Source organism: Myodes glareolus, chromosome X (genome assembly GCF_982192425.1).
Source record: "Myodes glareolus chromosome X, mMyoGla1.1, whole genome shotgun sequence".
NCBI classification, from domain to species: domain Eukaryota; kingdom Metazoa; phylum Chordata; class Mammalia; order Rodentia; family Cricetidae; genus Myodes; species Myodes glareolus.
The window spans coordinates 52770829-52798161 of record NC_142053.1 but is presented as its reverse complement, the minus strand read 5'-3'; the positions used below and the strand labels follow the sequence as shown (position 1 = coordinate 52798161).

General features: G+C 41.8%; 2 protein-coding genes across 11 annotated transcripts in view; both read left to right on the top strand.

The window, feature by feature from the left end:
- Positions 1-4617, top strand: part of Armcx5 (armadillo repeat containing X-linked 5) — a 64815-nt gene extending 60198 nt beyond the window's left edge. For 2 of the 10 annotated variants that reach the window (XM_087902799.1, XM_087902800.1), the window contains 6 exons: positions 1913-2060; positions 3260-3365; positions 3493-3564; positions 3727-3798; positions 4017-4094; positions 4366-4617. In XM_087902799.1, the coding sequence (XP_087758925.1) occupies positions 1913-2060; positions 3260-3365; positions 3493-3564; positions 3727-3798; positions 4017-4061 (443 nt within the window). In that variant the 3' untranslated portion in view covers positions 4062-4094; positions 4366-4617. Of the gene's footprint in view, positions 1-1912; positions 2061-2087; positions 2364-2608; positions 2737-3259; positions 3366-3492; positions 3598-3726; positions 3799-4016; positions 4095-4365 lie in introns of those variants that run through there. The other 8 variants (XR_015736947.1, XR_015736945.1, XR_015736946.1 and 5 more) reach the window with 6 other exon arrangements.
- On the top strand, positions 4378-9072 carry Gprasp1 (G protein-coupled receptor associated sorting protein 1). The gene has a single exon (XM_085685027.2). It carries the CDS (start codon positions 4679-4681, stop codon positions 8696-8698), a length of 4020 nt encoding a protein of 1339 aa, XP_085541153.1. The 5' UTR covers positions 4378-4678; the 3' UTR covers positions 8699-9072.
- Positions 9073-27333: the final 18261 nt, after the last annotated feature.

Sequence of the window (27333 nt, the reverse complement as noted above, 5' to 3'; positions counted from 1 at the left end):
ATATCTCAACTATTTCAAGAACCAATCCTATCAGTAAGTAAATGGGTAAAAAGATACTGATACTTGGGGTTAGGGGCATGGTTGCTCACACATATAATCCCCCCCTGACATCTGAAACAGAATTGTAAGTCTGAGGACAGCTTGGGCTGCATGGTAAACCTAAGGTCAGCCTCGGCCACTTGCTGAGACCCATTTCCCAGTACAATGTTTAAGCAGTGCTATGGATATAATTCACTGGCAGATTGCTTGTCTTGCGTGCTCAAGAACTTGAGTTCAATCCTCAGGAGCACCACAGCAACAAGAAAGGACAATAAGCCTCCATCTATGTGAGCCAATTTTGTACTGGGGTTATTTTAATTATATTTGTGAAACAGAGGATTGGTGTTAATGCCTGTGAAAAGTCAGACACAATGTGAATTCCCCCAGGGCATTGATGTGCAGTAAAGACAGTTAGGGGGGTGGGAGTTGGCAATTATGAATAAGGATGGCATATATATTTTGTACCTATAACAATCACTATAAATTTAGTGGCTTAAAATGAGACAGACAATATTATATAGCCTTGGATGCAGAAAGGGCCTTACTATACTAAATCAAACAGCTCGTTTCTTTCATGTCTATGGAAGAATATCTTTTATAGCTTCTGCAGACAACCTGCATTCCATGGGTTCTGGCTTCTTTCCCTCTTCAAAGGCAACAATGGTTTTGTTTGGCTTTACCAATGCTGCTTTCCTGAGACACAAACTCTTAGGCCTCTGCCTGTCATACCTAAGTACCCTTGCAGTTACATTAGCTAGAATGATCTAGCATTTTTTTTTTTTTTTTTTGCTAAATACGACTATTAACAACCTTAGTTCTACCTGAACCTCAATTCTCCTTGGCCAAATAACATGTTTACGTATCCTGGGTATTGACTTAAGGTTGTTGCTCTGTGAAACACTGGCTAGCTGCTTAAATGAATTTCTAAATGAACAAGTCCAGCAGCTTCAGTGTGTGCATAATGCGACTGCATTTTCCCCACAAAGGTAGAACGAAAAGCACACTTTAACAGGCTGTGCGACACACATACACACACAGGCACACACACCACCACCCACACACATACACACACCAGACACACACCACCACCACCCACACACACACATACACAACACACACACACCACCACACACACAAACACACACACTGTGACAGAAAGAATTATCTGTTGGTGCAAACCGGTGGTCGATTTACGAGGGCAGGCATAGTGTGGTCTTCCCTTTGGAATAGGGATAGTTGGGGGGGGTAACAGAAGCCCCCACTTCAGATCCCTTAGAGACAGAAGAGCCCTCCTCCTCTTCATGGTTGCATGAACCAGTGAGAAAAACATGGGAGAATCAACAGGAACAACCTACTGGCTGGCTGTTGCTAGGTCACCTGTCCCCTCTCAGGCTGCGGTACTGAGTCCCCCCCCCCACACTTCCACTGGCGTCATATGAGTGGGTGGGGGGGAAACAGGGAGGGGCAGGCAATGTCCAGCCTCGTTTTGAAGTGCAGATGTACCTAGGGGCCCACTCAGTATCCCTCCGCTGCTCCCCAATTCCAGACACCCTCCTCCATGTAGTCCCCCCCTCCCCAAAGCCCTCATAGACCCTAGCTCTCAGGCATTCCCCCCACACTGGAGTGGCGCCAGAAAAGTGGTGGTGGTCTCTAGTTAGGGTGAGCAGGGGGCTGCAGAAGCTCACTGTGCGACCCACCCCCTCCCCAGGGGAGCGGGACTGCGTGCAGCCCCGCCCTCTCGGAGTCGGAACTACGGTGGGCCCGGGAGGGGGCGTCGAGCCCTGCGCCATATCCCTCCGCCCCCTTCCCGACACCCTCGAGGCGAGCTGTGCCTGCCGCATCCTGCGCAACAGCCCCTGCCCGTTTGCTGCAGAGGCGTGGGGGCGGGACGCGTCTCTGCTATTCCACTCGCGCGCAAAGCGCCGAGAGCCCAGAGAGAGGAGCTGCGGAGGACGGAGCACAGCCGAAAGCAGACGGGGGACGCGGGGGAGCCCGCAGACCTGGGCCGTGCGCCTGGCCAGGCAAGTGGGGGTGTGTCGAGGGCTCGGGGCGGCCGCGCTCTGCGGACCACCGCCCGGCCCTGACAGTGCAGTGGGGGCGAGCGGGTCGCGGGGGCTCCTCGGAGTGGTGCGCGGTTCCCGGAGGTCCTAGACGGGAGGAGGAAGCGGGAACCTGGCTCAGGCTGAGGACCAAGGGGGCGGCTGGAGCGGCTGGCTGTGATGGTCTGGAGGCTGGCGGGGTAGACAGCCTGGCAGTTGGCTTCCCAGCGCTCGTGCCCCGCCCTCCACGGTGTCTCAACCCTGCAAACGTTACGGAATAGACAGGTGCGAGAGAAATAACGGTGCTATATTGGGGTACGGGGTCGCCCCGGAGCCCACGCGTTCAGGGGGGGGCTGCTGCGGGACTTGGGGGGGCGGGAGCCCTGGGGGGGGGGGCGCGGGGCAGGTGTCCATCTCTGGGGCCAGCTCAGCTGATGTGGGTGGTGAGGCGCCTAGGCTACCAGGGCGCTGATCTGTTTCTGGAGAGGGACCCTTGTACCCTGCGCCCTGGGTGCCGTCCCTTCCCACAGGCTCCCGCTTGATGGCAAAGTCTCCTGTCTGCGCGGTAGGTCTGGCGTGTTCTGACAGGCCACAGTGACCATCTGTAGACCAGAGGCTTGAGGAAAGAGGAACAAGAAAATGGCGTGGATATCTGGAGGTGTGTGGCAATGGGAGTGGGCACCAGACTGTGAGTGGAGATGCGAAAATGGTGGGGGTGACAGATCAGACAGGTGGGGTATCCATTAGTGTCTTAGGAGAAATCTCATTTCTCACAGCCTTTCAGGTACTTTTCTCAATTCTCTTCCCCTCCCTTCCAAATTTGGGGTCTGAAAAGATGGTTTGGAGATGATGACGGAGTCATAAATCCAAGGACCACTTCAGAACCTGCTTTCTAGAATGTGCTGCGCCCTTCCCCCATTTTTTGCTGCGCAAGAAAAGGAAATGTGGCCACCTAGTGGTGAATCTTGAGAATTGCAAAAGGACTAATAAGTATGACATCAGGAAGTGGGTGTTACCCTCAGGAATCCTGCAGCCAGGCAAAATAAAACTAGAATGTTCCAGCAGTAGGACCCTAAATGCTGAAAGACACACGGTCTTGTCCTTTGTGGTGTTCTTCTCAAGAAGATCAACTGCTGCCATCATTTCCCGATTACCTTGCATTGTCATCTCTTTGTCCACAGGCCTGCTTTAAGTCTGATCAGTTCTGCGAGAAAGAAAAAAGGCATCGAAAAGACTGTCTCAAGATCTCTGGAGGTTGGTGAGAATCGTGGGCAGTGGAGAACCCAGGTACTGAGGAAACAAATGCAGACTGTTGTAACCCAAGAGGGTGCATGATGTCTTTACTGTCCCCAAATCTGCCCACAGGTGCTGCCGTCATTTCCTGATTGTCTTACATTTTCCTCTTTGTCCACAGGCCTGCTTTAAGTCTGGTCATCTCTGCAAAAAAGAGGAAAGGATTGAAGAGAGTGTCTCAAGATCTCTGGAGGTTGGTGAGAATCGTGGGCAGTAGAGGACCCAGGTACTGAGGAAACAAATGCAGACTGTTGTAACCCAAGAGGGTGCATGATGTCTTTACTGCCCCCTAATTTGCCCACAGCTGCTGCCATCATCTCCTGATTGTCTTACATTTTTATCTCTTTGTCCACAGACCTGCTTTAAGTCTGGTCAGCTCTGCAAGAAAGAAAACAGTCATCGAGGAGACTGTCTCGGATCTCTGGAGGTTGGTGAGAATGGGGGGCAGTGGAGGACCCAGAGCTACTAGGAATGTTGAGGTAGATGTGAATTAGACTATGATCCACTGGACAAGACATAAGAGCTGGGACCAGGAAACAGGAACTTTAGACAGAAAGCAGGCATGGTTTTGTTGTTTGATTGGGCTCAGAGATGTGTGCCCACGTAGCAAGCACTGAGCCTCCATCTTCTTTTATGCATTTGTAGGACTCCCTGCCATCAGCTGTTGATCTGAACACCACCTGGACATAGAACAGAGGAGGGAATTGCACCACATCGGTGAAGGTGGGTATGGGAGAGGGTTCACGTTTAGATGGGGTAGTAGTGATCAACAAGGCTGACTACTGAGAGATTTGGGGCTCCCCTCTGTCTTCATTTCTAGCGTTTGCACTGTCTCCTCAACCCTGCACCTGTGTTCCAGCAGGCAAGAGGAACATAGAGGTTTTCTCCTAGCTGAGCTGTTCCCCTCACCATCATTCACCAATGTCTCTATGTAAGTTTCTGCAGGAGGCCAGCGAACTGTATAGGACTGACTTCTTCTTTTTTCTCTTTCTAGATCACCTACAGTGGCTGCTTGGTGATTCTGCGGTTGCTGCTGACCAGTGCAGTCAACAGGTCTGCACCCACCTAGGACCTGTCCATCTTCCTCCGGCTTGGTTTCGCCTCTTCTGCCCTGTATCTGTGTTATTGACTGAGACTGCTTGGGTAGGAGCCTCCTTGAGTGCTGGATTGTCTTTCCAGTCTGGTTCTTTTCAATCTCGTAGCCTAACTTACCAAAGAGTGTTGTGAAGATCAATCCAGTACGAGATCTCTAGTGAAGGTTTACTGTTGTTGATCGGTATACATCAGGGTTTTATCGAACATATATCATGACTAGGGCAGAGATCGAGCCTGGTGCCCAGGCAAAGGCTGAAAGTAAGCCTGGGGATGAGAATGCCAATACCAACAATGGCAGTGTTGCAGAGGGAGAGAATGAAGTCCCGTTGGTGGTCAGACCCAAGGTTAGGACACAGGTAATGCCTGGAGCACGGCCCAAAGTGAAGCCTAAGAGTACTCCTGGAGCAAGACCTAGGAGTGAAGTCAGTTCACCAGGCGGGGGATACGCTAAATGCAAACCCAAGGCAATCCCTATTTCACGGTCGAAGAATGATGCCCAAGTATGGGCCCCAAGTAAGTTTCGGGCAGAGCCCATGTCAAGGATGGGCAAGCAATGTCAGATCAGTAGTGCAGACTCTCCACTGGTCAGTACTGATTCTGGGGCTGTTGCTCAAGCTAAGTGCCTGTCTGTAGATAGAGAACTTGGTAACATGGACACTGAGAGTTTTCCCAAAAAGGCTAATCCTCAAGCAGGATTCCAGCCTTCCTATGGCTCAGAAGAGGGAACCAGTATGGGATCCTGGTACCGTCCCAGGCCTATCCCCAAAGGAGAGGCTTATGAGAATTCTGAATTCAGATGGGCAGATAAACCTTCAGGAAGTTCCTCCTTCTGGAACAGAGATGAAACTAGTGCAAGATTTCGTCCTAGGAAAAACATGAAGGCCAATAATAACAGGTTCAGGCACATGGCCAAACAAGAGGCAAATGCCATGCCTAGACACAAAAACAAACAAGAGTTCTATAATATTTCTAGCTCTGATTCTGAGGATGAGTCTGCTAAGACTCCCTGGTTCTGGGCCAAAGAAAAGCCCAAAGTCTGGTCTAGGCCCAAAGAAGAGCCCAACAATAGGTCTTGGTTTAGGCCTAAGAAGGAGATCCGTGTTGATTCCACCTCTGGATCTGAATGTGAAAATCATGCAAAATCTTTGTTCTGGTCTGGAGAAGAGGCCAAATCTCGATCCAAACCCAGAGCCAGGAAGGGGGTCAATATGAGGGCCAGGCACCAGGCCAAGCGAGAAGCTTGCAGCGATGTCCTCTCTGGATCTCTAGATACAAATAAAAAAGAGTCCTGGTTCATGCCTGAAGAGAAGGCTAGTGCCTTTTCAAAGTCTAAGACAAAGAAAGAGCCCAGAACCAGAGCAGTGCCAAAGGAAGAAGTGAAAACCAGGGCCAAAGCAAATCCCAAACAAGAAGCCAGACCGGAGGAGGAAGTCCTCATTGGGGCTTGGTTCTGGGATACCCAGGAGTCCAGGATGGTAGAGAGGGTGAGCACTAAGGCCAGCCTATATGTAGAGGAGGAGCCCTTTGTTGGAGATTGGTTCTGGAGTGAAGAAGAAGCCAGTGTGGACTCTGAGACCTGTCGTAAATCCAGACCAAGGGATAAGGAGGAACAAGTTAATAGTTTCTCTCTAGGTTCTGGGAAGAAGAGCAGTATGGAAAACGGACTTAAGGGTACCTCTAAGCCTATGCCAGTAGCTAATGAGGAGGATAACATTGTTGGGTCCTGGTTCTGGGCTGATGATGAAGATGTCAACTTACAGGCTGACGATGAGTCCATTTTTGGATCTTGGTTCTGGGGCGTTGGTGAGAACAGCTTGAGATCTGTTGGAGTCAGTTGTGAGAAGATGCCAAAGCCTGAGGAAAAAGAAGGTACCGATTCCTGGTTCTGGGCTGGAGAAGTCAATACAGAGGCTGAGGTTGAAGAACAGGCCAGGCCAGCATCTACAAAAGGGACAATCTTTGTGCCTTGGTTTTGGTCTGAAAAGCAGGCACATGTGGATTTAGGGACTGAACCTTGCTCTGACATCATGGCAGGAGCTGAGGAGGAACCCATCATTGGGCCCTGGTTCTGGGCTAAAGTAGACAATAGTGTGGAGGCTGAAGTTAATAGTAAGTCTAGCCTGGAGGATGAGGAAGAGCCCATTATATCCCCGTGGTTTGGGGCCAGAGAACAAGCCAGTATGAAGTACGCAGCTGATAGCAGATACAAGCCTGTGGCAGAAGCTGAGGACAGTAATAAAAGATCTTGCTTCTGGGCAAAAGAGCCCAGTTTGTGCCCTACCAATAGAGAAAGCTTGAAGTCTACTCTGAGAGAGCAAGAGGACACTGTTGATTCATGGCTCTGGTCCAATAATTATCCAAGGACGGAGGCCATTGCAGGGTCCTGGTTATGGGCTGCAGAAGAGGGAAATATAGATGATGAGACTGGAGAAGAAATCAAGCTACCAACTTTAGAGGACAACACATTCAATTCTTGGTTCTGGAAGGAAAATGAAGAAACTATTGTAGAGGCTCCTACCAGAGAGGAAGCCAGACCAGAAGCTGAAGAGGAAGACATCATTGGCTCTTGGTTTTGGGCTGGGGATGAGGACAAATTTCAGCCAGCTCCTGAGATTAAGGAAGAGAGCAAGGTAGCATCCGAAGAGGAAGATACAGTTGGATCCTGGTTCTGGGGCAAGGAAGAGGCCAGTCTAGATGCAAGGAGGAGGGGTGCTTTTGAGTCCACTCCTGGAATTAAGGAGGAGGAAATTATTGGGTCATGGTTCTGGACCGAAGAAGCCAAAATAGGGGCTGGGTCGCAGACAATCGAAACTGGATCAGAAACTGAAGAAGAGGCAATTTTTGAGTCTTTGATCTGGGCTGCAAAACATGACAGTGCAAGAGCAGGTGTAAACCGTGTGTCCAAGCCAGAGGGTGAGGGCAAAATGATTGTTGGGTCCCGTTTCTGGTCTAGTGACAAGGGCACTGGAGAATCTGAAACTGTGATCGGTGGGTCCAATCCAGAAAATGAGCAAGGGCCAAAAGATGAGGTGATTAACAAGGTTGACAGTGGAGATAATTATGGATTTAATACCGAAGCTGAAACCATAGTGGGATCCTGGTTCTGGGAAGGGGATGAAACTACTTTTGAATCAAATCCCACCCCAGTGTTCAAGGCCATTTGCGAGCCTAAGTCTCCAGCTGAGCAGGAACCTGATCCTTCCCGCAGACCCCAGAGCTGGGACGAGGTCACTGTTCAGTTTAAGCCTGGTCCATGGGGAAAGGCTGGCTTCCCATCCATAAGCCCCTTCAGATTTCCAAAAGAAGCAGCTTCTCTGTTTGCTGAAATGTTTGGGGGGAAACCTAAGACAGAAGGAGAGCAGGAATCTCCAGATCAGCCTGTACCTGAGTTCCCATTTCAGTATGATCCCTCTTACCGATCAGTCCAGGAGATTCGAGAGCACCTTAAGGCCAAGGAAAGTGTGCAGCCTGAGAGCTGGTCTTGTAGCTGCATACAGTGTGATCTTAGAATTGGTTCTGAGGAGTTTGAGGAACTTCTTTTATTAATGGACAGAAACCGAGACCCTTTTGTCCATGAAATCTCTAAGATTGCAATGGGCATGAGAAGCGCTTCTCAGTTTACTCGTGATTTCATTAGAAACTCGGGTGTTATCTCACTGATTGAAGCCTTACTTAACTATCCATCTACCCGTGTCAGGACAAGGTTTTTGGAAAATATGGTTAGCATGGCTCCACCATATCCAGATCTAAACATGATTCAGACATACGTGTGTCATGTTTGTGAGGATACCTTTGATTATGAGTTGAATTCCTCTGACCAGTTGTCTGGACTGACAATGATTACACACCTCACTTCTACTTCTGACTATCACAAAGTGGTTGCCAATTATTTGGCTGGGTTTTTCTACTTACTGAATTCAGGCGATACCAAAACAAGGCTTCATGTTCTGAAACTGCTCCTGAATTTGTCTGAAAGCATTGTCATGACAAAACGCTTACTGTCTACTGAGTCAATGTCAGAATTTATGGCCCTCTTTAGTAGGGAGGACTCAAGTGAAAACATTCAGCTGGTTCTTGCGATATTTGACAATATGAGCAAAAATATACAAAATGAAGCACTATTCGATGATGATGATGATGATGATGATGAGGTGAATCTTGACCCACTTATTTCCGCATTCCAAGAGATTGAAATGTTTGCTAAGACTCTGAAGCGCAAACCTGACAATTAAAAATCACCCTGAAGCAGAGCAAGAGAAATTAATATGCTTAACCATTTGCTTATGATCGTCCTTGTGTTTCTGAGTCAAATGCTCCCAAAATAATGCTTTTGCTTCGCAGCTGATTCTGTGTTTCAGTGTACCTCTTTAATCCTGGTGATAAATTTACCCAACTCTGTGTAACTGTATCACTTTTCTGATGCCAAATGAATATACAACCGAAAACACATTTGTTGATGATACTTGTTTCTTGATTGTGATGTTCAATATGTGAGTTTAAAGTGGACTGAGCCATTGTAAATAAGATGCCCTTCTAATGGTTGTTCTCGTGTATATCTATTTGAGTCTTGTGCTTCAATAAAGTTCTATGTTAAAGTTAGCAGAAATTTCGTCTTCACTGTAAGGTATAGATGCACAGGTGACGCATGAACATGCACACAGATAACATGAGTAACGTGTTTGTTACAGAAGCTTTTTCTCAGCATTAAATCTCAAAGGTTGGAATAGACTGCACCTCAGAGCTTACTTTGGAGAGGACTCACTTTAAGTTATACTCTAATATAGCTTATGAGGAGGAGAAAAGCATAGAGTAGGAAAAAGTTTCTATACATATATCTAATTTCCTGGATTAGATGGGAGGAGTATGAATTGAAAAAAAATATTTGAAAATGAGGTAAATTTTGAAGAGCAAGATGGCCTTTGCTGTTCAAAATCCTCTGCTCAGAATTTAATCTCTATTTTCAAAGGATAGCTTAGCCAGACTAGTTTTTAGGTTCTGACAAGTCAGTGAGTTTGATTAAGGGTTATTTACGGGAGCTTGGGCAACTTTGCTGTGGTTACAATATGGATAAGAATGCTTCTCGTGGCCCCAGCAACTATTAACTGCTTATATAACCTCAGACAGGAGTTGGGGCTTGTTTGTTCCTCCCCCAAGCAACCATTCATTTACTAAATCCTCAGAAGGGCAGGGCCTTAACAGGAATACCTCTCTAGAATAAAATGTCGAAGGCCCAATCTTGTGCAAGTGACCACAGCTTCTGAGAGTTCCAGAGTGCAATAGTCCTGTCCTGCCCAGAAGACAGCATTTCACAACACCCCCTCCTCCAGCTCTTACATTCTTCTTGTCCCCTCTTATATGGTATTTCCTAAGCTTTGGATGGGGTGTGATAGATGTCCCATTTAGGGACAGGCATTTGCCAGTGACATTCTCAGCACTATAACCAGTTATGAATCTCTGCAGGAACTGCTGCAGTTCAATCCAAAGCTGATGTGCTTGCTGTGTCTGCAAGGCTCCGGGGACTTGAGTGGTGAGGATGTGAAGGAAGGACAAACGTGAGTACAGAAAAATCTGGAGTCATGTGCGTCATGCTTGCTCTGATGGAGTAGCTCCAGCACCCCACAAGCTTGGTGTGTTTATTACAGTTCAATAGGAAGGAGGATTACCGACTGTAGGTGAATGAGGAGGTGAAGTTACTGCATAACAAGGAGTTGGGATTATTGTATCTAACTGAACAGTTTAGCTAATCTTGGAAGGAGCAGTCTCTGTAAGGGAGACCTTTCTCCGTCATAAAGACTGCATTAAGTTCTGTTAATGTTAAGAAGAGGTGAGAACAGAGCACCCAGGTGCTTATAAAGGCAAGAAAAGGATGCCAATAAAGGGTTTTGGGCAATGTATGGTGTTTTTCATGCCATACATACACTCCACAGCATACCATAGTTCCATTAAGAAACGTAATAAAAGGCTCCGCTTTCAGAACAGGGTGGGAACAAAGGAGTAGATAGTATGCTTAATGGAAGCTGCCTAAGGGACTATTTTCTCCTTCACCTGACTTGAAGCTCCGTCACTTTATGACAGGCAGAAAGACAGGCAGGAGACAAAATTCTGGATCTGCTGAAAACTACCACTGCATCGTAGAGATACAGTACTACAGGTAGACACTAGAGGGAGCCAAAGAACAGAGATGGTCCTGAAACATCTACTCCGGTTGATTGGTAAAGCCTCTTCATTTGCACATAGTCAGGACACAAAGAGAGTTGATTGCTTTTTTAAATTTCAGATGAATGTCCAAATCCAAGTAAGAGACTGCAAGATATACAACAAAATGGAAACATTGTCCAAATCAAAGGGAAAAGACATAAAATGTTTGGGATACATACTCATGGAAAAACCATTTATCTGTGGTTTTACAGTCACCAGCTAATCTGACTAGAGTCACCACCGTAATGTCTAGGTTTTCCTTTCTTCTCTCCTGTTGGACTTTTCCTGAACCCCCTTCTTGGGCTGCTGCCAAACTAGGTAGCTGCCTTGAAATCCAGTCCGGCTTTTACTGTTCCACGCAGCAGCAATAAGCCCTACATTGGGCACCAATATGTAGCACAAGTTCTAATAGGTCTTAATAATAAAAGTTCAGAGTCAGATAGATTTAGGGGAAAATGCTGAGAAATGAGAGAGACGAAGGAACCAAACCACGAGCCATCTTACCTCTCCACTTCCCAGCCAAAAAGAGAGTTCCTGTTTGCTCTTGCCTTATCACCTCCTCTCTCTGCCCAGTCATATTACTTCCTGTCTGTTAGTACAGACCTCCAGACCTCTATGGTTAGCTGTTGGTTAACTCCACCCTCTGATCTCTAGGCAAGCTTTATTTAAACAAATAAGATATTAATGGGAGATCACTGACTCCAGACTGACAAATGGGAAGCCTACATAGGACCGAACTAGGCCTCTTGAATACAGGTGACAATGGTGTGGCTTGGGCAGTACATGGGGCCACTGGCAGTGGGACTAGGATCTAACTCTAATGTATGAACTGACTTTGTGGAGCCCATTCTCTATGGAGAGATACCTTGCTCAGCCTAGGCATGGGGGTAGGGAGGGCCCTGATCCTACCTCAAGGAGGTGATGGGACAAACTTAGTTGACTTCCCAAGGGAGGCCTTACCCTGTCTAAGGAGCAGATGGGGATACAGGTTGGGGAATGCTGGAGCAGGAAGAGAAGAGAGAAGGGAAACTGAGATTGGTATGTAAAATATAAAAATATAAAAAATAAAATTAAAAAGCTACAAAATCAACTATCACATATCTGTGATTATCTGGAAGTAAAATAAACATGAATGCAATCAGGAAAGTGATGAATGGATGAAAAATGTAAATATCAGCAAAGAAATAAAAACCATAGTAAAGAACCAAGACGAAATTTTGGAGCCAATAAATACTGTCCATGAACTGAAAGTTCTCAAGAGGAATTGAGCAGGAAGCTTAAGCAGGCAGAAGAGATAATCTGCAAACTTGAAGACAGGTCATTTGAAATCATGATGTCAGAGAGGCGAAAAGAAAGGAAAGGAAATAGATATATACACTATCAATGTCTAACAAGGAGAAAGAAGGGAGACTAATCACTTGCTTAATAAAATAATGAGTGAAAAGTTTCTAAATCCTAGGAAAGAAATTGGCATGCAAATTCAATAATCCAAAACTCCAACTACATAAATCAAATGAAAGCAACAGGAAACTTTTGTCTAAACTCAAAGACAAAGACAGAAACTGGAAAACCACAAAAGAAAAAAGACTGGTCATACATATATCATAGCGTTTCCATAAGATTATGAGTGGACTTCTCAGCAGAAGCGATGTTGGACAGGAAATAGAGGACATATTCAAGTAGCTGAAGGAAAAATTTGGCAATTAAGAAATTTGCCTATCAAAACAGTCTTTGGGGCCAGGTGGCTGTGGCTCATGACTTTAATCTCAGCACTGCTTGGAAGGCAGAGGCAAGCAGATCTCTGTGCATTCAAGGTCAACCTCGTCTACAGAGTGAGTTCCAGGACAGTCAGAGCTACATAGAGACACCCTGTCTCAAACAAACAAGCATCAGTCTTTGGAAAGATGAAGGAGAGAATGGATTTTCCCAGACAAATCTACAACAGTTTATTTCCACTAAATCTTCTCACAAGAAATGAAACGACCATAGGCAGAAACACCAAGCCACAGAAAAATGAAATTTTCTATAGTGCAAACTTTGTAAAAAGTCTCCAGTAAAGTACATGGACAGATACAGTTATCTGTGTTATTGTGACTTTGGAACTGTAATTTAAATAACAGAGAATATATCTGTTTAATGACTTGCAACAGGTAATATAAAAAACAAAGGGAAGAGAGCCGTGAGGGAGTAGCACTTTTATATGAAAATGAAGTTAAGCTTTCATTGAAATGATACACTGTTAATTTCAATATTAATTAGCAAGGACACATCTGAAAGGAAACAAGAAGGAACACTAAAGCCTGTGAAGAAAATGCAGAGAACAGTAAGAAAAAGGAAACAATACCTTTTTCTATTCTTAATAAAGTAAACTATTCAAAGCACATAGATTGGCTAGACAGATTTTAAAAATGGAGTCTAATAATGGTTCACATATAAGAAAATTCAATCAAGGAAAACAGACTAAAAGTGAAAGGATGGTGATGATATAGAATATAATATTCGTACTAACATCAGACAAACATTAAATCATGAGCAACGAAATAAAGAAGAACATTATATATAATAATAGAATTAAATCACAATTAACAAACATTAAATATGTTCTATTCTTAACAGCTCTTATGTGGTACAATTTTTTTTCATTACATAACAGCACTAGGAACACTTCGGGAACAAACTTTCAATTCATGAATAAAGGTATAAAAATCAGAAAAGTAAAGAAATTGGAGCATGGTATAAAACACTAAACACAACAGATATGTATGTCACATGAACCTCAACAGTAGCACAATATACGTTTTCAGCATATACTAGAAATAAAGTCTACAAATTCAAGAAGATTGAAATCATACAAAGGATCTTTTCTGATCATACTATAATGAAACTGGAAACACAGAAACTGAAAATTTCACCAACATACTGAAATTAACACACTCTCAAAACAACAACAACAAAAAAAACAAAGAAATCTCATAGTTAATTAAAGAATGCCTTACAAGAATTAAAACAATCAAAATATACCAAAAGTTATGGGATGAAGCAAAACCATTTTTAACCTGTAAATGCTTATGCCAAAAAAAGAAAAATCACTAATCAACAACTTAACTTTATATCTAAAGAAACTAGAAAAAATAAACCCCATAGAAAAAATAATAAATTATATCACAGATTAACTGGATTATAGAAAAACTAATAGAAGACAAAGGAAAGAAGACTTTTAGAAAACATTAACAAAAAAGATTCAAGTAACTAAAAGAAGAGATTAAAATGTTAATTCCATCACGTAAGAATTAAGAGCCACTATCACAGTTTTTGAGTCTAATTTGAAGTGAGCTTTAATTAAGTACTGTCCAGGATCATGGACTCTGGCCAGGTCCATTCCAGGGTTCCCAGAAAATGGCAATGAGACACATTTTGCCAAGGCTTATAAAGGCAAACCCACAAGGATAAGTATTTCCCACTAGGTCCAATCAGGGGCAAGCATGTGTCCTGATGTCCTTACTGCCTATGTATCTCTCATACACACGTGATCAAGCACTTCCTATGCAGTAGGGTCAAACAAATTTGATTAGGGGAGCAAAAACATGTGGCTTGTTATCTTACATAAATAACCTCCAACATTTCAGAAAGTATCTGTCCTTGGGCCAGAGCTTATACAGATATATTTCATTTTATGGCTTGCTCAGGCATAGTAATTAAAACATAATTTTGCTCTCACAAAGCATTGCAACCAACAACATAGAGAAAGGGTTTTTTTCAACCCTACCATGAAGAGTTATGCTCCAAAAGAGTAAATAGGCTTTGAAGAATTGAAGAATTAGTATAAATACAATAAAAACTGAAAAAGAAATAGAGGGGCTGGACAGATGGTTAGTGACTTAAATGAAACATATTCTCTACAAGCTAAGATATTTATTTGAACACGTGATTCCCAGTTGGTAGCTCTGCTTGGGGAGGTCGTGAACTGTTTGGAGCTTTGATGTAGGAAGGACAGCACTGGGGACAGGCTTTGAGAATTTAGTCTCACACCAATCAGTTCACTATATTTATTCCTTGTAATTGAAGGTGTGATGTCTTAGCTTTATGCTCTGGCTAGCTGCTGCCATGTCTTCCCCAACATTATGAACTCTCCCTCTGGTACCACTAATCCAATCAGCTCTTTTTTCCATAAATTGCTTTTGGTTCTGGTATTTGTTAACAGTCACAAAAACTAACTGATCTAGAAGTTTTTGGTACCATAAAGTAGGGTATTGATGTAAATAATTTAATTGTGTTGTTTTTTGGGAGATCGGAGCTTCAGACTAGAAAAGCAGTTGAACACTGTAAACAAAGTGTTAAGAAAACCTTGAAATTTAAGTGGTGAACTTGGGATGGTGGAGACCTCAGAATAGTGGAATCTATCTCCACTGAAGAAAGGTGGAGATAGATAGATTATGCATAGTGCAGGCAGCATAACTACAGCAGTAGGATTAGCCAAGGCAATTGGAGCTCAAATAATGTTACTGATATCCCTAAATGCTGCAAATCAGTCTGCAGGCTGCATGAGGCCTGGTTCAAGAGGCTTCATAGGGGAACGAGGTCTCCATTAGAATCAGGACTTAAACCATTTATGTGAAATTTTGGCAAAGAATCTGGCTGACTCCTGCCCAGGATCTAAAAACTTTCCTGATGCCAGGAAACATGTGGAAATGCTAGAGTCACTGGGAGAAGAAGGTCTGCTTTAAGGGGTCAGGAGACAGTGAGATGCTGCTATATGAAACTGAAAAAGTGAAAAGGCCTCAGTTGAAATTGGGATTCTAAGACACGGGGGATGACAGAGCTATGAAGCATCCGCTAAGGAGAGCCTCATATAAGGAATGGAAGCAGCCCAAAAGAGAGATGTATGCTGCAGGCTGCAAGACCTTTGACACCAGATATGGGACTATGAGGGTCTGGTGTTTTCCGTGTTGGGTTTCTGTCTTACTTTGGTCCAGTATTTCCTCTTTATGTCTCATTTCTCCCCTTTAGAATGAAAATGTATATCCTGTGTCAACACATGTTGGAAATGTGTAAATGGTTTTAGAGGTAGTCAGAGTTAGGTTACTTTTAATATCAGTAGAACTTTGGATATGTAAACAGTGTTGAGACTATAGGGACTTTAATAGAAATTTGACTAAATGGTTTTTGCACTATAATATGGCTATGAGCCTATGGGGACCAGGTGCTGGGATGTGGCAGTTTGAATTGAAAATGTTGCATATAGGCTCAAGCATCTGGCACTTATAAACACTTTAGAAAGTACTCGCTATCTTTAGCCATCAGGGAAATGCATATTAAACCCACCTTGAGATTTCACCTTAGACCCATTAGAATAGCAGAGATGAATAAACCAGAAGACAACCCCTGTTGGCAAGGATGTGAGGTTAGGGGAATACTCATTCTTTGCTGGTGGGAGTACAGTCACTACAGAAAACAGTGTGAAAGTTTCTCCAAAAGCTGAAAATAGATTTACCACAAGATCCAGTTATGTTACTCTTGTGTGTATATGCCCAAAGGATTCAGCATTTTACTACCTAGAGATTTGCTCATCCATATTCATTGCTGCTCTATTTCACAGAAAGTGGCAACAACCTAGATGCCCATCAACTGATGAATGAATAGTGAAAAAGTGGTCCATTTACAGAATGAAATATTATTCAACTGTTAAGAGAAATGAAGTTGTGAAATTTTCAAGTCAATGGATGAAGCAAGAAATAATCATCCTGAGTGAGGTAGTAAGGTAACCCAGACCCTAAAGACAAACAGTGAATGTTTTCTTAATGTGTGGGTGTTAGCATTTAAACTTTAGGTAGGTGTGTTTTATTTAGGATAACCACGTTTGGTAGCAAGCGAATGACCAGGAGGGAGAGAAAGGGAAAATACAATATATTACTATACCTATTATATATCTATCATATGCTACCAAGTATAAGTTCCATTACCAGAAATGGGTTATATATTTTGATTCATTGGCTAAAGGGGTCCCATAGACTCCCACCAAACATTATAGGCAATTGCCAATGCTATTGGTTACCCTCTACAATTTGGTGGCAAGACCTTATTTTGGTGGTACCATATATATACTTATGCCATAGGCATGGAGAAATCTAGCTGGTACTCAGCTGGAAGCTTTATCTCCACTGGCTACTGTTTACAGTTACAGAAGGTGCTATTAGAGGAGAAAAGTCATTATCAGTCTCACCCAACTATGAACCCTGCAGTCCACAAAAATGGTCTGTCTGCAAGGTATGCCCACTAGTACAACAGTGGTATGAATGTTGAGGGAGTAACCAATCACTCTTGATTAGATTTAAGCCCTACTTCATGAGATGGAATCCATATCTGCCACCACTGAAGCAGCCAAGAACCTGAGCCTAGATAGGTCATGGACCCTAGTGGAAAGGTTACCACTATTATTCTACTAAATGAATGTAGCAATGAAACAACTCCTAATGACATATTCCTATACCCATAGATCATCAATACATTGCTTAGCCCTCACCAGAGAAGCTTCTTCTTGCAGTATATGATAATGAATATTATCCAGAGACCCACAACTGGATAATGTATAGGGAGTAAGAGACTTTGGAGTACTTAGCCCTAATGGGATGTCTGCATCACACTCCTCCCAGCCAGGCTCAGAGTTAAATGTGGAAGAGAACACAGAAAGATTGTAACAACAGAGGTGGCACATGGCTTCAAAGAAAACAACATTTTCCAGACACAACTGGAAATCACAGAGACATGACACCATGGCCAAGACCTGTACAAGGTGGACTCAGGCCAAGTCCCAGCATGGAGGAGGGCCAGTGAACACAAAATTCCACCCCAGTCAAGAAGCTTTTCTCAACTGATAGCTTCTGGGGGAGAGAAAAATCCATTTTCTTCAGTGGAGTGTCTCTGCATATTTCAACCACTCTCCAGCACAGATGCCATGCTCTGCAGTAGTTGACCAACACAAATCCAAGTCTATGTTTTTGCTTGTTTGTCTGTTTGGTGTGTGTATTGTATGTAAGAGGAAAAAAACACAAAGTTAGGTGGGTAGGGAAGTAGAGGAGAATCTGGGTGAAGTTAGAGGAGGGCAAAAAATACAATCAAAATATACTGTATGAAATTGTCACAGAGACTAAAGCAGCAGGCTTTGGATTTGTTATGGCTTCCAGTTTAGTGTTTTTGTGGGATTCGTGAGTACAAACAAATGAATATATGTTTCTTGGGTCTTCTCTTGAGTTCTGTTTTGCCATGTCCAACTTTGATATGATGGTTTTTGTTTTATCTTATTATATTTTATTTTGATGTGTTTTGTTGTTATCTCTTAGAAGTCTGTTTTTTATCTAATGAGAGACAGACAGAGAGTAGAACCAGATGGGAGGGGAGGTGGGGAGAAACTGGGAGGGAGAGAGAGAGGGGAAGCTGTAATCAGGAGATATTGAATGAGAGAAAAATCTATTTTCAATAAAAAGGGGGAAAGTCACAATTTACCTAAAGTAACATTCTTAATTCAATATGATACTAATATATAATACTAAATATACATAAACAAATATACAAAAATAACAAAAATGTTGTAAGATAAACTTTTTGTTTTAAAAAAATCAGGATAATCAAAATTTATCATCATGGTATAAACACATTGCTGTTTCTATTTGCTAATTTTCACTGGCTGTTATATCGCTAAACACAAAGTTCATAAGAATAATTATTTAGTAATATTTTATTTCTGTTGATTTATACCTTAGTTATCAAACAATAGACAGAAACAAGAGTTGCTGATAAAAATACACCCATCTAAGATATAAAGCAAAGCATTACTTTCCATATTTCTTTTCCATGTTTTTTGTTTTGTTCTTAGGTTATGCCAGAGATATCAAAATGATTTGGGAAATGTCATCCACACCATTGCTAAAGGGAATGAAAATTAGTTTAATTTCCTAGAAAATTTGGTCAGAAAAGGATGTTTTTAAGTATTTTGTTTATAGCTTTAAGTAATTATGTAGTTAATATTACCAGAGATGAAGTAAGCACAAATTTTACAATATAATGTTATACCCATTATAGTTTCAAGAATGTATTGAGCATACAATTTATAGAAGACAATTCAACACAGATATTGAAGTCATTTGCTGTACTCAGTTCAATATATTGATTGCAAATAGCCAGTGCATCATTTTGCTCTGTAAAGATCAATAAAGGTGGACATTGGATGTGTAATAGAAGTAAAATAAACTAATGCAACTCTGATTTTGTATATAAAAAAATTACTTGTTGGAGCTAAAAGTCTTAGGTGTCTTATGTTCTTTATCTTCACAGAAATGTATATCTATGATTTGAATTACTGGGGCATACGGTGAGGATTTTATAAGAGCCCTGGCATAGATCAGTTGCCCCTTATATATGCCCTCTTATCATTACAGAAGTGTATATATGAGAATTGCTTAATTACAGAAGTGTATATATGAGAATTGCTGTACAACTAGAATCAAGGACACAAGCACGTGGTACCAACAGTAACCTCATGATACATCAGCAAACTCATACTACAATAGTAACCTCATATTATAGGCAGAATAGAACAAGAAAATCAAATCAAATATTTGGAACTAGTATTTCCATGTCTCTGTTGTTACAATCTTTCTTTCCTTACCAATGTCTTCCAACAATTATAGAAAAGCTTGACTTCACTATTTCTGAGTCCAGTGAACAGACAAGATTGATTTAAGAATATCAGAAAAGTGGGGAGGGTGCACAAAAGAATGAGTGAGGTCAGGATTTTACTTTTCAAGTTCAAGATATGAAGAACTGGCTGAAGAGCTACTTACATAAGAAAGGATATCCACTTGCAGGCTTTTATATTGTTATATGGCTTTCTGTTGTTTTGTATTTATGTTCTCACTTAAATGCGTTAGAAAATTTGTATTTTTATTCATATTAAAATTAGTTCTCAAAAATTAACTTACATCTCCAAGAATATTTTACTTTTAAGTTATAGTGGTAGTTTGTATTAAAACATTCTCATGAAAAACTCTATGTAATACTGTATAATAATGTTCTTTATGTATACTTCATGTCCTCTTGCTGCATTAGAGACATTCAAAGATTATATTCTGAATTTAAAGCATTTTCTAATGTTACAAAGAAAGAAATAAGGCAATTCCAAGTAGTGCTAAAATAGTATTATGATAATAAAGGGACTGAATATCTTTTGATTCTTATTAGCCTATTATGAAACAATACATATTATATTTGTATATTCACCTATTACAAATTCTAATATCATTATATTGTTGTAAATTAGCAAGAAAGTATAAAATTAAGTGAAAACTATTGTAAGCAAATCTTCATAAATACAACACATTAGAGGCTATATAGATCAAATCCCATGGACCATGACTCTTGTGCGTTTAACCTTGCTGTACTATGTACTAGGGGTACCCTTCTTCAGGTTGATTTAACTCCATTGGCCAATCAAAAGATATAACCATGGAAGCAATATCTTAATTAATTTTCTTGGCCAGAATTATTAATGTTCTCAGCTCAGTTCTATCTCATCATGTTTCTTAAAAGGCACTCTAAATTATATCATCATTTGAGTTGTACATCTGAGACACCTATCTTATCTAAATGTGAAATCTATGAATCACAGCTTATTATTGGTGGATCCATATGGACCCCCAGAAGCATGCACACTCTTTTCTAAAAGTGATCACAAATATTCACTTTAGTAAGGTGACACACTTCCATAATAGTTCACTTTTCCTGTTTCTAGAATCTCAGTTCTTCCTTTTGCTTACACATTTCACACTGGCACTGGAGATAAAGGATAAAGGCACTTGCCCTAAGCTGAGGACCTGAGTTGGATTCCTGGAATCCTCATGGTAGAAAGAGATAACAAACTTATGTTTGTTCTTCACACACCATGTCATGTGCATACACACACACACACACACACACACACACACAGAGAGAGAGAGAGAGAGAGAGAGAGAGAGAGAGAGAGAGAGAGAGAGAGAGAGAGAAGGGGTGCTTTTAAAGTTCACATTTTCAACTTTTTCCTTTCTCCAAATAATCTGTAAAATTACTTTATGCTTTTAAATGGTTAAATGGTTTGTTTAATGATCTCTTGACTTAAACATTCATTTTTTTTTCCTGAAGAGACAGAACTTTTAAAAAAAATTGTAGGATTTTTCTGAGAGAATAGATAAAACAAGACAGGAGTTCAGGGTTTCCACGTTTATTTTTTGTTTTTTTTTTCCTCTTTAGCCTACATTTCTCTAACCCCATGTTTGATTATTGAATTATTGAATTATTTTCCTTCAATGAGAGTATTCATTTGTAAACAGAAATTCTATCTATGACAATCTATTTATGAATAATATAAGCACAAGTTTGTATCCATTTAACTTATAGATTTTGATCATTCTTGTGAGTTGCATTAGTCATAACCCTCACCTTTACCAGAATTCTTGATGAAGAGCTTTTCAGCTTTATTTCTCTATTTCCATTGTTGCAGGAGCACATTTCGCTTCTTCAGCCTTTAAGATACCAGCCCACTTGGGCATGGTCTCTTTTACTACTTAAAGTACACATAAAGCACACATCTGTCCTCTTTTCCTGCTGCAGGATTTGATTGCTGTTCCCCATTCCAGCAGAGGATTGTGATTTGTGAGTCTACCCCTAAATAAATAACCTTCTATTATTCTCAGTTCTGAGCTAGTGTGGGACTTCTTTTAAGTGTCTATCATCATTCCATATAAAACTTTATAAAATAAAGACCAAGGACCAGACTATCTCTTCACTAAGCAAGTCTAACATTTGCTGGGCTTAGTATTTTAAGTGTCAAAAACCTTTTAAAAAGTTCTCAGTACAGTCTTTTGGCCAAGCTGATGTGTGTAGGCTTGCATCACTTCATTTTTTTTGTTTGTAGGTTTGGTGTAAATTGCTTTAAGTACAAAACCAGGCTCTCTCAGAATGGGAAAATTGGTAGTTCTTGGTATGTATATGTCTTTTCCCGCTTCAATTTTGGAATTTCACTTTTGAAGCTGCTCTTAACATTTATAAATGCAAAGAGTAATATAAATATGATTCCTATAGGCTTCATTTTTAATTTCATATTTGTCTTGAAGTAATAGATGGTCTCATCCAGAATACCTATACTTTTTGTCTTTCAAGTGGTAGATCATTTGAAATGACTTCATTTTTCTTTTTTTTAAAATTGATTTTATTGAGCTATACATTTTTCTATGCTCCCCTCCCTGCCTCTCCCCTCCCCTTCAGCCCTCTCCCAATGTCCCCATGTTCCCAAATTACTCAGGAAATCTTGTCTTTTACTACTTCCCGTGTAGATTAGATCCATGTAAGTCTCTCTTAGGGTCCTCATTGTTGTCTAGGTTCTCTGGTTTTGTGAATTTTAGGCTGGTTTTCCTTGCTTTGTGTTTAAAAACCACTTATGAGTTAATACATGTGATAATTGTCTTTCTGGGTCTGGGTTACCTCACTCAAAATGATGCTTTCTATCATCATCCATTTGCCTGCAAATTTCAAGATGTCTTTTTGTTTGTTTGTTTGTTTTGTTTTTTTATGCTGTGTAGTACTCCATTGTGTAAATGTACCACATTTTCTTTATCCATTCTTTAGTCGGGGGGCATTTAGGTTGTTTCCAATTCTGGCTATGACAAACAATGCTGCTATGAACATAGTTGAGCACATGTCCTTGTGGTACGATTGAGCAGCCTTTGGGTATATACCCAAAAGAGGAATTGTTGGGTATTGTGGAAGGTTGTTTCCTAACTTGCTGAGATATTGTCATACTGATATCTAAAGGGGCTGTTCCAGCTTGCACTCCAACCAGCAATGCAGGAGTGTTCCCTTTACACAAAATCCTCTATCGCATAAGGTGTCATCAGTGTTTTTGATCTTGACCATTCCCACAGGTATAAAATGGAATCTCAGAGTTCTTTTGAGTTGCACTTCTCTGATGGATAAGGCTGTTTAACAGTTTTTTAACAGTCAAAAAATAGGATTTTGTGTATCTCAAAGAGTTTATACCTGTATTATCTATTCTATTTCAATGGTATTGATGTCTGTTTTTGTTTAAGTTCGATGAAGTTTTTTTTATTCTTTTTTTTATTAAAAATTTCCACCTCCTCCCCTCCTCCCATGTCCCTCCCCCTCCCTCTCCAATCCAAAGAGCAGTCAGGGTTCCTTGCCCTGTGGGAAGTCCAAAGTCCTCCCCCCCTCCATCCAGGTCTAGGAAGGTGAGCTTCCAAACAGACTAGGCTCCCACAAAGCCAGTACATGCAGTAGAATCAAAACCCAGTGCCATTTTCCTTGGCTTCTCAGTCAGCCCTCATTGTCAGCCATGTTCAGAGTCCAGGTTGATCACATGGTCCATCAGTCCCAGTCCAGCTGGCCTTGGTGAGCTCCCATTAGATCAGCCCCACCGTCTCCGTGGGTGGGCACACCCCTCGCGGTCCTGACTTCCTTGCTCATGTTCTCCCTCCTTTTGGTCCTCATTTGGACCTTGGGAGCTCAGTCCAGTGCTCCAATGTGGGTCTCTGTCTCTATCTCCATCCATTGCTAGATGAAGGTTCTATGATGATATGCAAGATATTCATCAGTGTGGCTATAGGATAGGGCCAGTTCAGGTGCCCTCTCCTCAGCTGCCTAAGGAACAAGCTGGGGACATCTCCTTGGACAACTGGGAAATCAACCCCGCATCAGACAAAGGTCTGATCTCCAAAATATATAAAGAACTCATGAAACTAGACTTTAAAATGCTAATTAACACAATTAAAAAATGGGGCACTGAACTGAACAGAGAATTCTCAACAGAAGAAGTTCAAATGGCCAAAAGACACTTAAGGTCATGCTCAACCTCCTTAGCGATCAGGGAAATGTAAATCGAAACAACTTTGAGATACCATCTTACACCTGTCAGAATGGTTAAAATCAAAAACACCAATGATAGCCTTTGCTGGAGAGGATGTGGAGTAAGGGGAACACTCATCCATTGCTGGTGGGAATGCAAACTTGTGCAACCACTTTGGAAATCAGTGTGGCGGTTTCTCAGTAAATTCGGGATCAACCTACCCCAGGATCCAGCAATACCACTCTTGGGAATATACCAAAGAGATGCCCTATCATACTACAAAAGCATTTGTTCAACTATGTCCACAGTAGCATTATTTGTAATAGCCGGAACCTGGAAACAACCTAGATGCCCCTCAATGGAAGAATGGATAAAGAAAGTGTGGAATATATACACATTAGAGTACTACTCAGCAGTAAAAAACAATGACATCTTGAATTTCCATGCACATGGATAGAAATAGAAAACACTATCCTGAGTGAGGTAACCCAGACCCAAAAAGATGAATATAGTATGAACTCACTCATAAGTGGATTCTAGCCATAAATAAAGGACATTGAGCCTACTATTCATGATCCTAAAGAAGCTAAATAAGAAGGTGAACCCAAAGAAAAACATATAGTTATCCTCCTGGATATTGGAAGTAGACAAGATTGTCAGTTTTTTTATTTTTTGACAAATCCATACAAATATATAACATATTTGAATTTTTACCCCCTATTGCCTTCTCTTATCACCCCTCACTTGTGCTATACATTTTCTTTCCAGCAAGTTCTCAATCCTACTTTCAAGTATTTTATTGTTGTTATTTTGGGGTTTGTTGTTTGTTTATTTGTTTGTGACCTAGTAAATATAATTAATGTTGCTTGCATGAGCATAGTTGTGAGGCTGTAAACCATACTATGGACAAATTAGCAATGACTATAATATCAAATATAATGGCTCCTCATCCCCCAGAAACCATGAATTTTTCAGATGCCTATAGTACTTCATATCCCTCTAATCTACTCATTGTGAAATGTTTATTGGTCTCGTCTTGTGCCATCCTTCTTCAGTTTGAAAATACAGCTACTGTCGGTTCATAGGTGGAACAGCCGTATCACTTCCAGAAGATAGACAGCATTTCACAGCATTTATCCTACACCCAGCTTCTATTTTCTTTTCACCCCATGTTTTGCAATGTTATCTGAACCTTGGAAAGGAACTGGAGATGTTGTATTTGGAGATGAGCAACCAACAGGCAGTTATTTTCAGATCTTTGACCAGTTACACATCTACACATCTCTTCGTTGTCATCCACTGCAAACAGAAGCTTTCTTCTGACCTTTATTTATTTATTTATCTATCTATTTGTCTGATTGTTTGTTAGAGACAGGGTCACTTTGTATGTAGCTCTGGCTGTACGGGAACTCGCTTTGTCGACAATGCTGGTCTTGAACTCTCAGAAATCTGCCTGCCTTTGCCTCCTGAGTACTTGGACTAAAGGTGTGCGCCACCACTGCCCGACTGAACAGAAGGATGAGAGGAGCACTAATGTATAGATATAAATGTAAATATTTAGGGCAGATGTGGTTGGTTTATGCCTTTAATTCCAGCAGTCTGGAAGCAGAGGCAGGCACAGGTCTGTGAGTTTGCTGCCAGGCCAAGTCTACATATCAAGTTCCAGGCCAAACCAAATCAAATCTGGTGCGGGAGAATTGTCTGTATTCTGTTAATCATGTTTTAAATAAACGTTGATTGGCCAGGCAGGAGGTGTAGGTGGGCAAACCAGACAGGAAGTGGAAGTGATGCAAGGAGAGCAGGAGAATTCTGGGAAGGAGGAAGTTGATTGCTCTCTCTCCTGCCCAGATCACCGAAGCAGCAGGATGTGAGCTGCCCCACTGCAAAAGGTACAGAGCCATATGGCTAAAATAGATCAGAAAAATGGGTTAATCAAGATGTGAGAGTTAGCCAGTAAGAAGCCTGACCTAATGGGCCAATCAACATTATAACTTACGGAGTCCTGTGTGGGTGATTTTCTCTGGGACTAAATAATTGTGGGGACCTGGTGGGAGGACAGAAAAACCCACAAACAAGCAGGCCCGACCTCTTCATGTTACACAAACCAAACAAATACAATCCATAAATATTTAGAAACCAGCTTGATAATGTTTATTCAGCAAGAGAGCAGCATAAATTTCCACCCTTGCACCCATGGCTTTCCTAACCACAGAGTATTGACCAGTATTATAATACCAGGCATGGATTCCTTCCTGTGAAACAGGCTTCAAATACAATCAAGGTAGTTCATGCCCTAAGTAACTGTCATTATGCTATTGCAGCATTAGGTAAATATTTCCTAACATGCCAATAATGTAGATTACAGGGCTCGCAGCTGCATAAAACCATCAATGACTTTTCTTTCTCCTGTAGAATGAAACACTCCCTTTGGCATTAAGAAAGGTGGCTAGCATGTAGGAAGCTTTCCACTCAGTGCCAGTTTGATTCCTTTAGGTTCTGGAACCAAAATATCAAAGTATTGAATGTCTTTAGCAGTAGGGGCTTAATTTCTAGTTCTGGTGCATAACTGAGAGCAATAGCAATTGGGTGTGTTTTTCGGGAAACCTATGGGACTTCTTAGATCCGCAACTCATAGTGAGGTACCAGATATCTGACACTAAAGGGTGTGTGTGTGTGTGTGTGTGTGTGTGTGTGTGTACAAACGAGTGCAGATACCTCTTGAGGACAGAGGCATCAGGTTCCTCTGGAGCTGGATTTGCAGGCATTTGTGAGCTTCCTAAGGCAGCTGCTGGGAAGTGACCTGAGGTCTTCTACAAGAGATTTCTTATCCATTTTTCCAGCTCCTGGAGCTTTTGTTTAACAGCCCATGACTTCTAGAAGTAGCATTATTTGTATATATATGCAGGGTATCTCTGTTCAAATACTTTCAAAAAATTTATTTTTAATTAGCTTTAAAATAGTAGTTTTCTATGTGGCTTTTAAAAAAACAATTTCATTTATTTACTTATTTTGCATTCTGGACACAGTTCCACCCCCCCCCCCCCCAAGTCTTCCCAGTCCACCATCTGTTCCCAGACCCCAATCCCCTCCTGCTTCCTTTCTGTTTAGGAAAGGGCAGGTCTCCCATGTGTATCAACAAAACATGGCATATCAAGTTACAGTAAGGCTGAGCACCTCCCCTTATTTTAAGGCTTGGGGGACAAGGCGACCCAATATGAAGACTAAGGTTCCAAAAGCCTGTAAAAGAGTCAGAGACAGTTCCTGCTTCCACTGTTAGAAGTCCCACAAGAGGACCAAACTATACAACTGTCACACATATGCAGAATGTCTAGGTCAGCTGCATGCAGGCTCCCTGGTTGTCAGTTCAGTCCCTGTAAGTCCCATGAGCCCAGGTTTGTTGATTCTGTGAGTTTTCTTAAGGTGTCCTTTAACCCTCTGTCTCTTACATTTTCTCCTCCTCTTCAGTAGCTTTTCTCGAATCTGCCTAATATTTGACTGTGCATCTGTATCTGTTTCCTTTTGTTGCTGGATGAAGCCTCACTGATGACAACTGATCCAGGCCCCAGTCTAGTCACAGGAGATGGCCAGTTCAGGCTACATATCTTCTTTTGCTAGGAGTTTAAGCTGGGGTCTTCCTTGTAGATTCCTGGGAGATTCTCTTGTGCCAGGTTATTGTGATTACTAGGCTGTGAAATGCCCTGTCCCCTTTTCTAGTAGACTCTCAGTACTTTTCCCCCTCTGCCCTTCCCAAACCTGATCATGACTGAGAGTTGTTGGGGATGG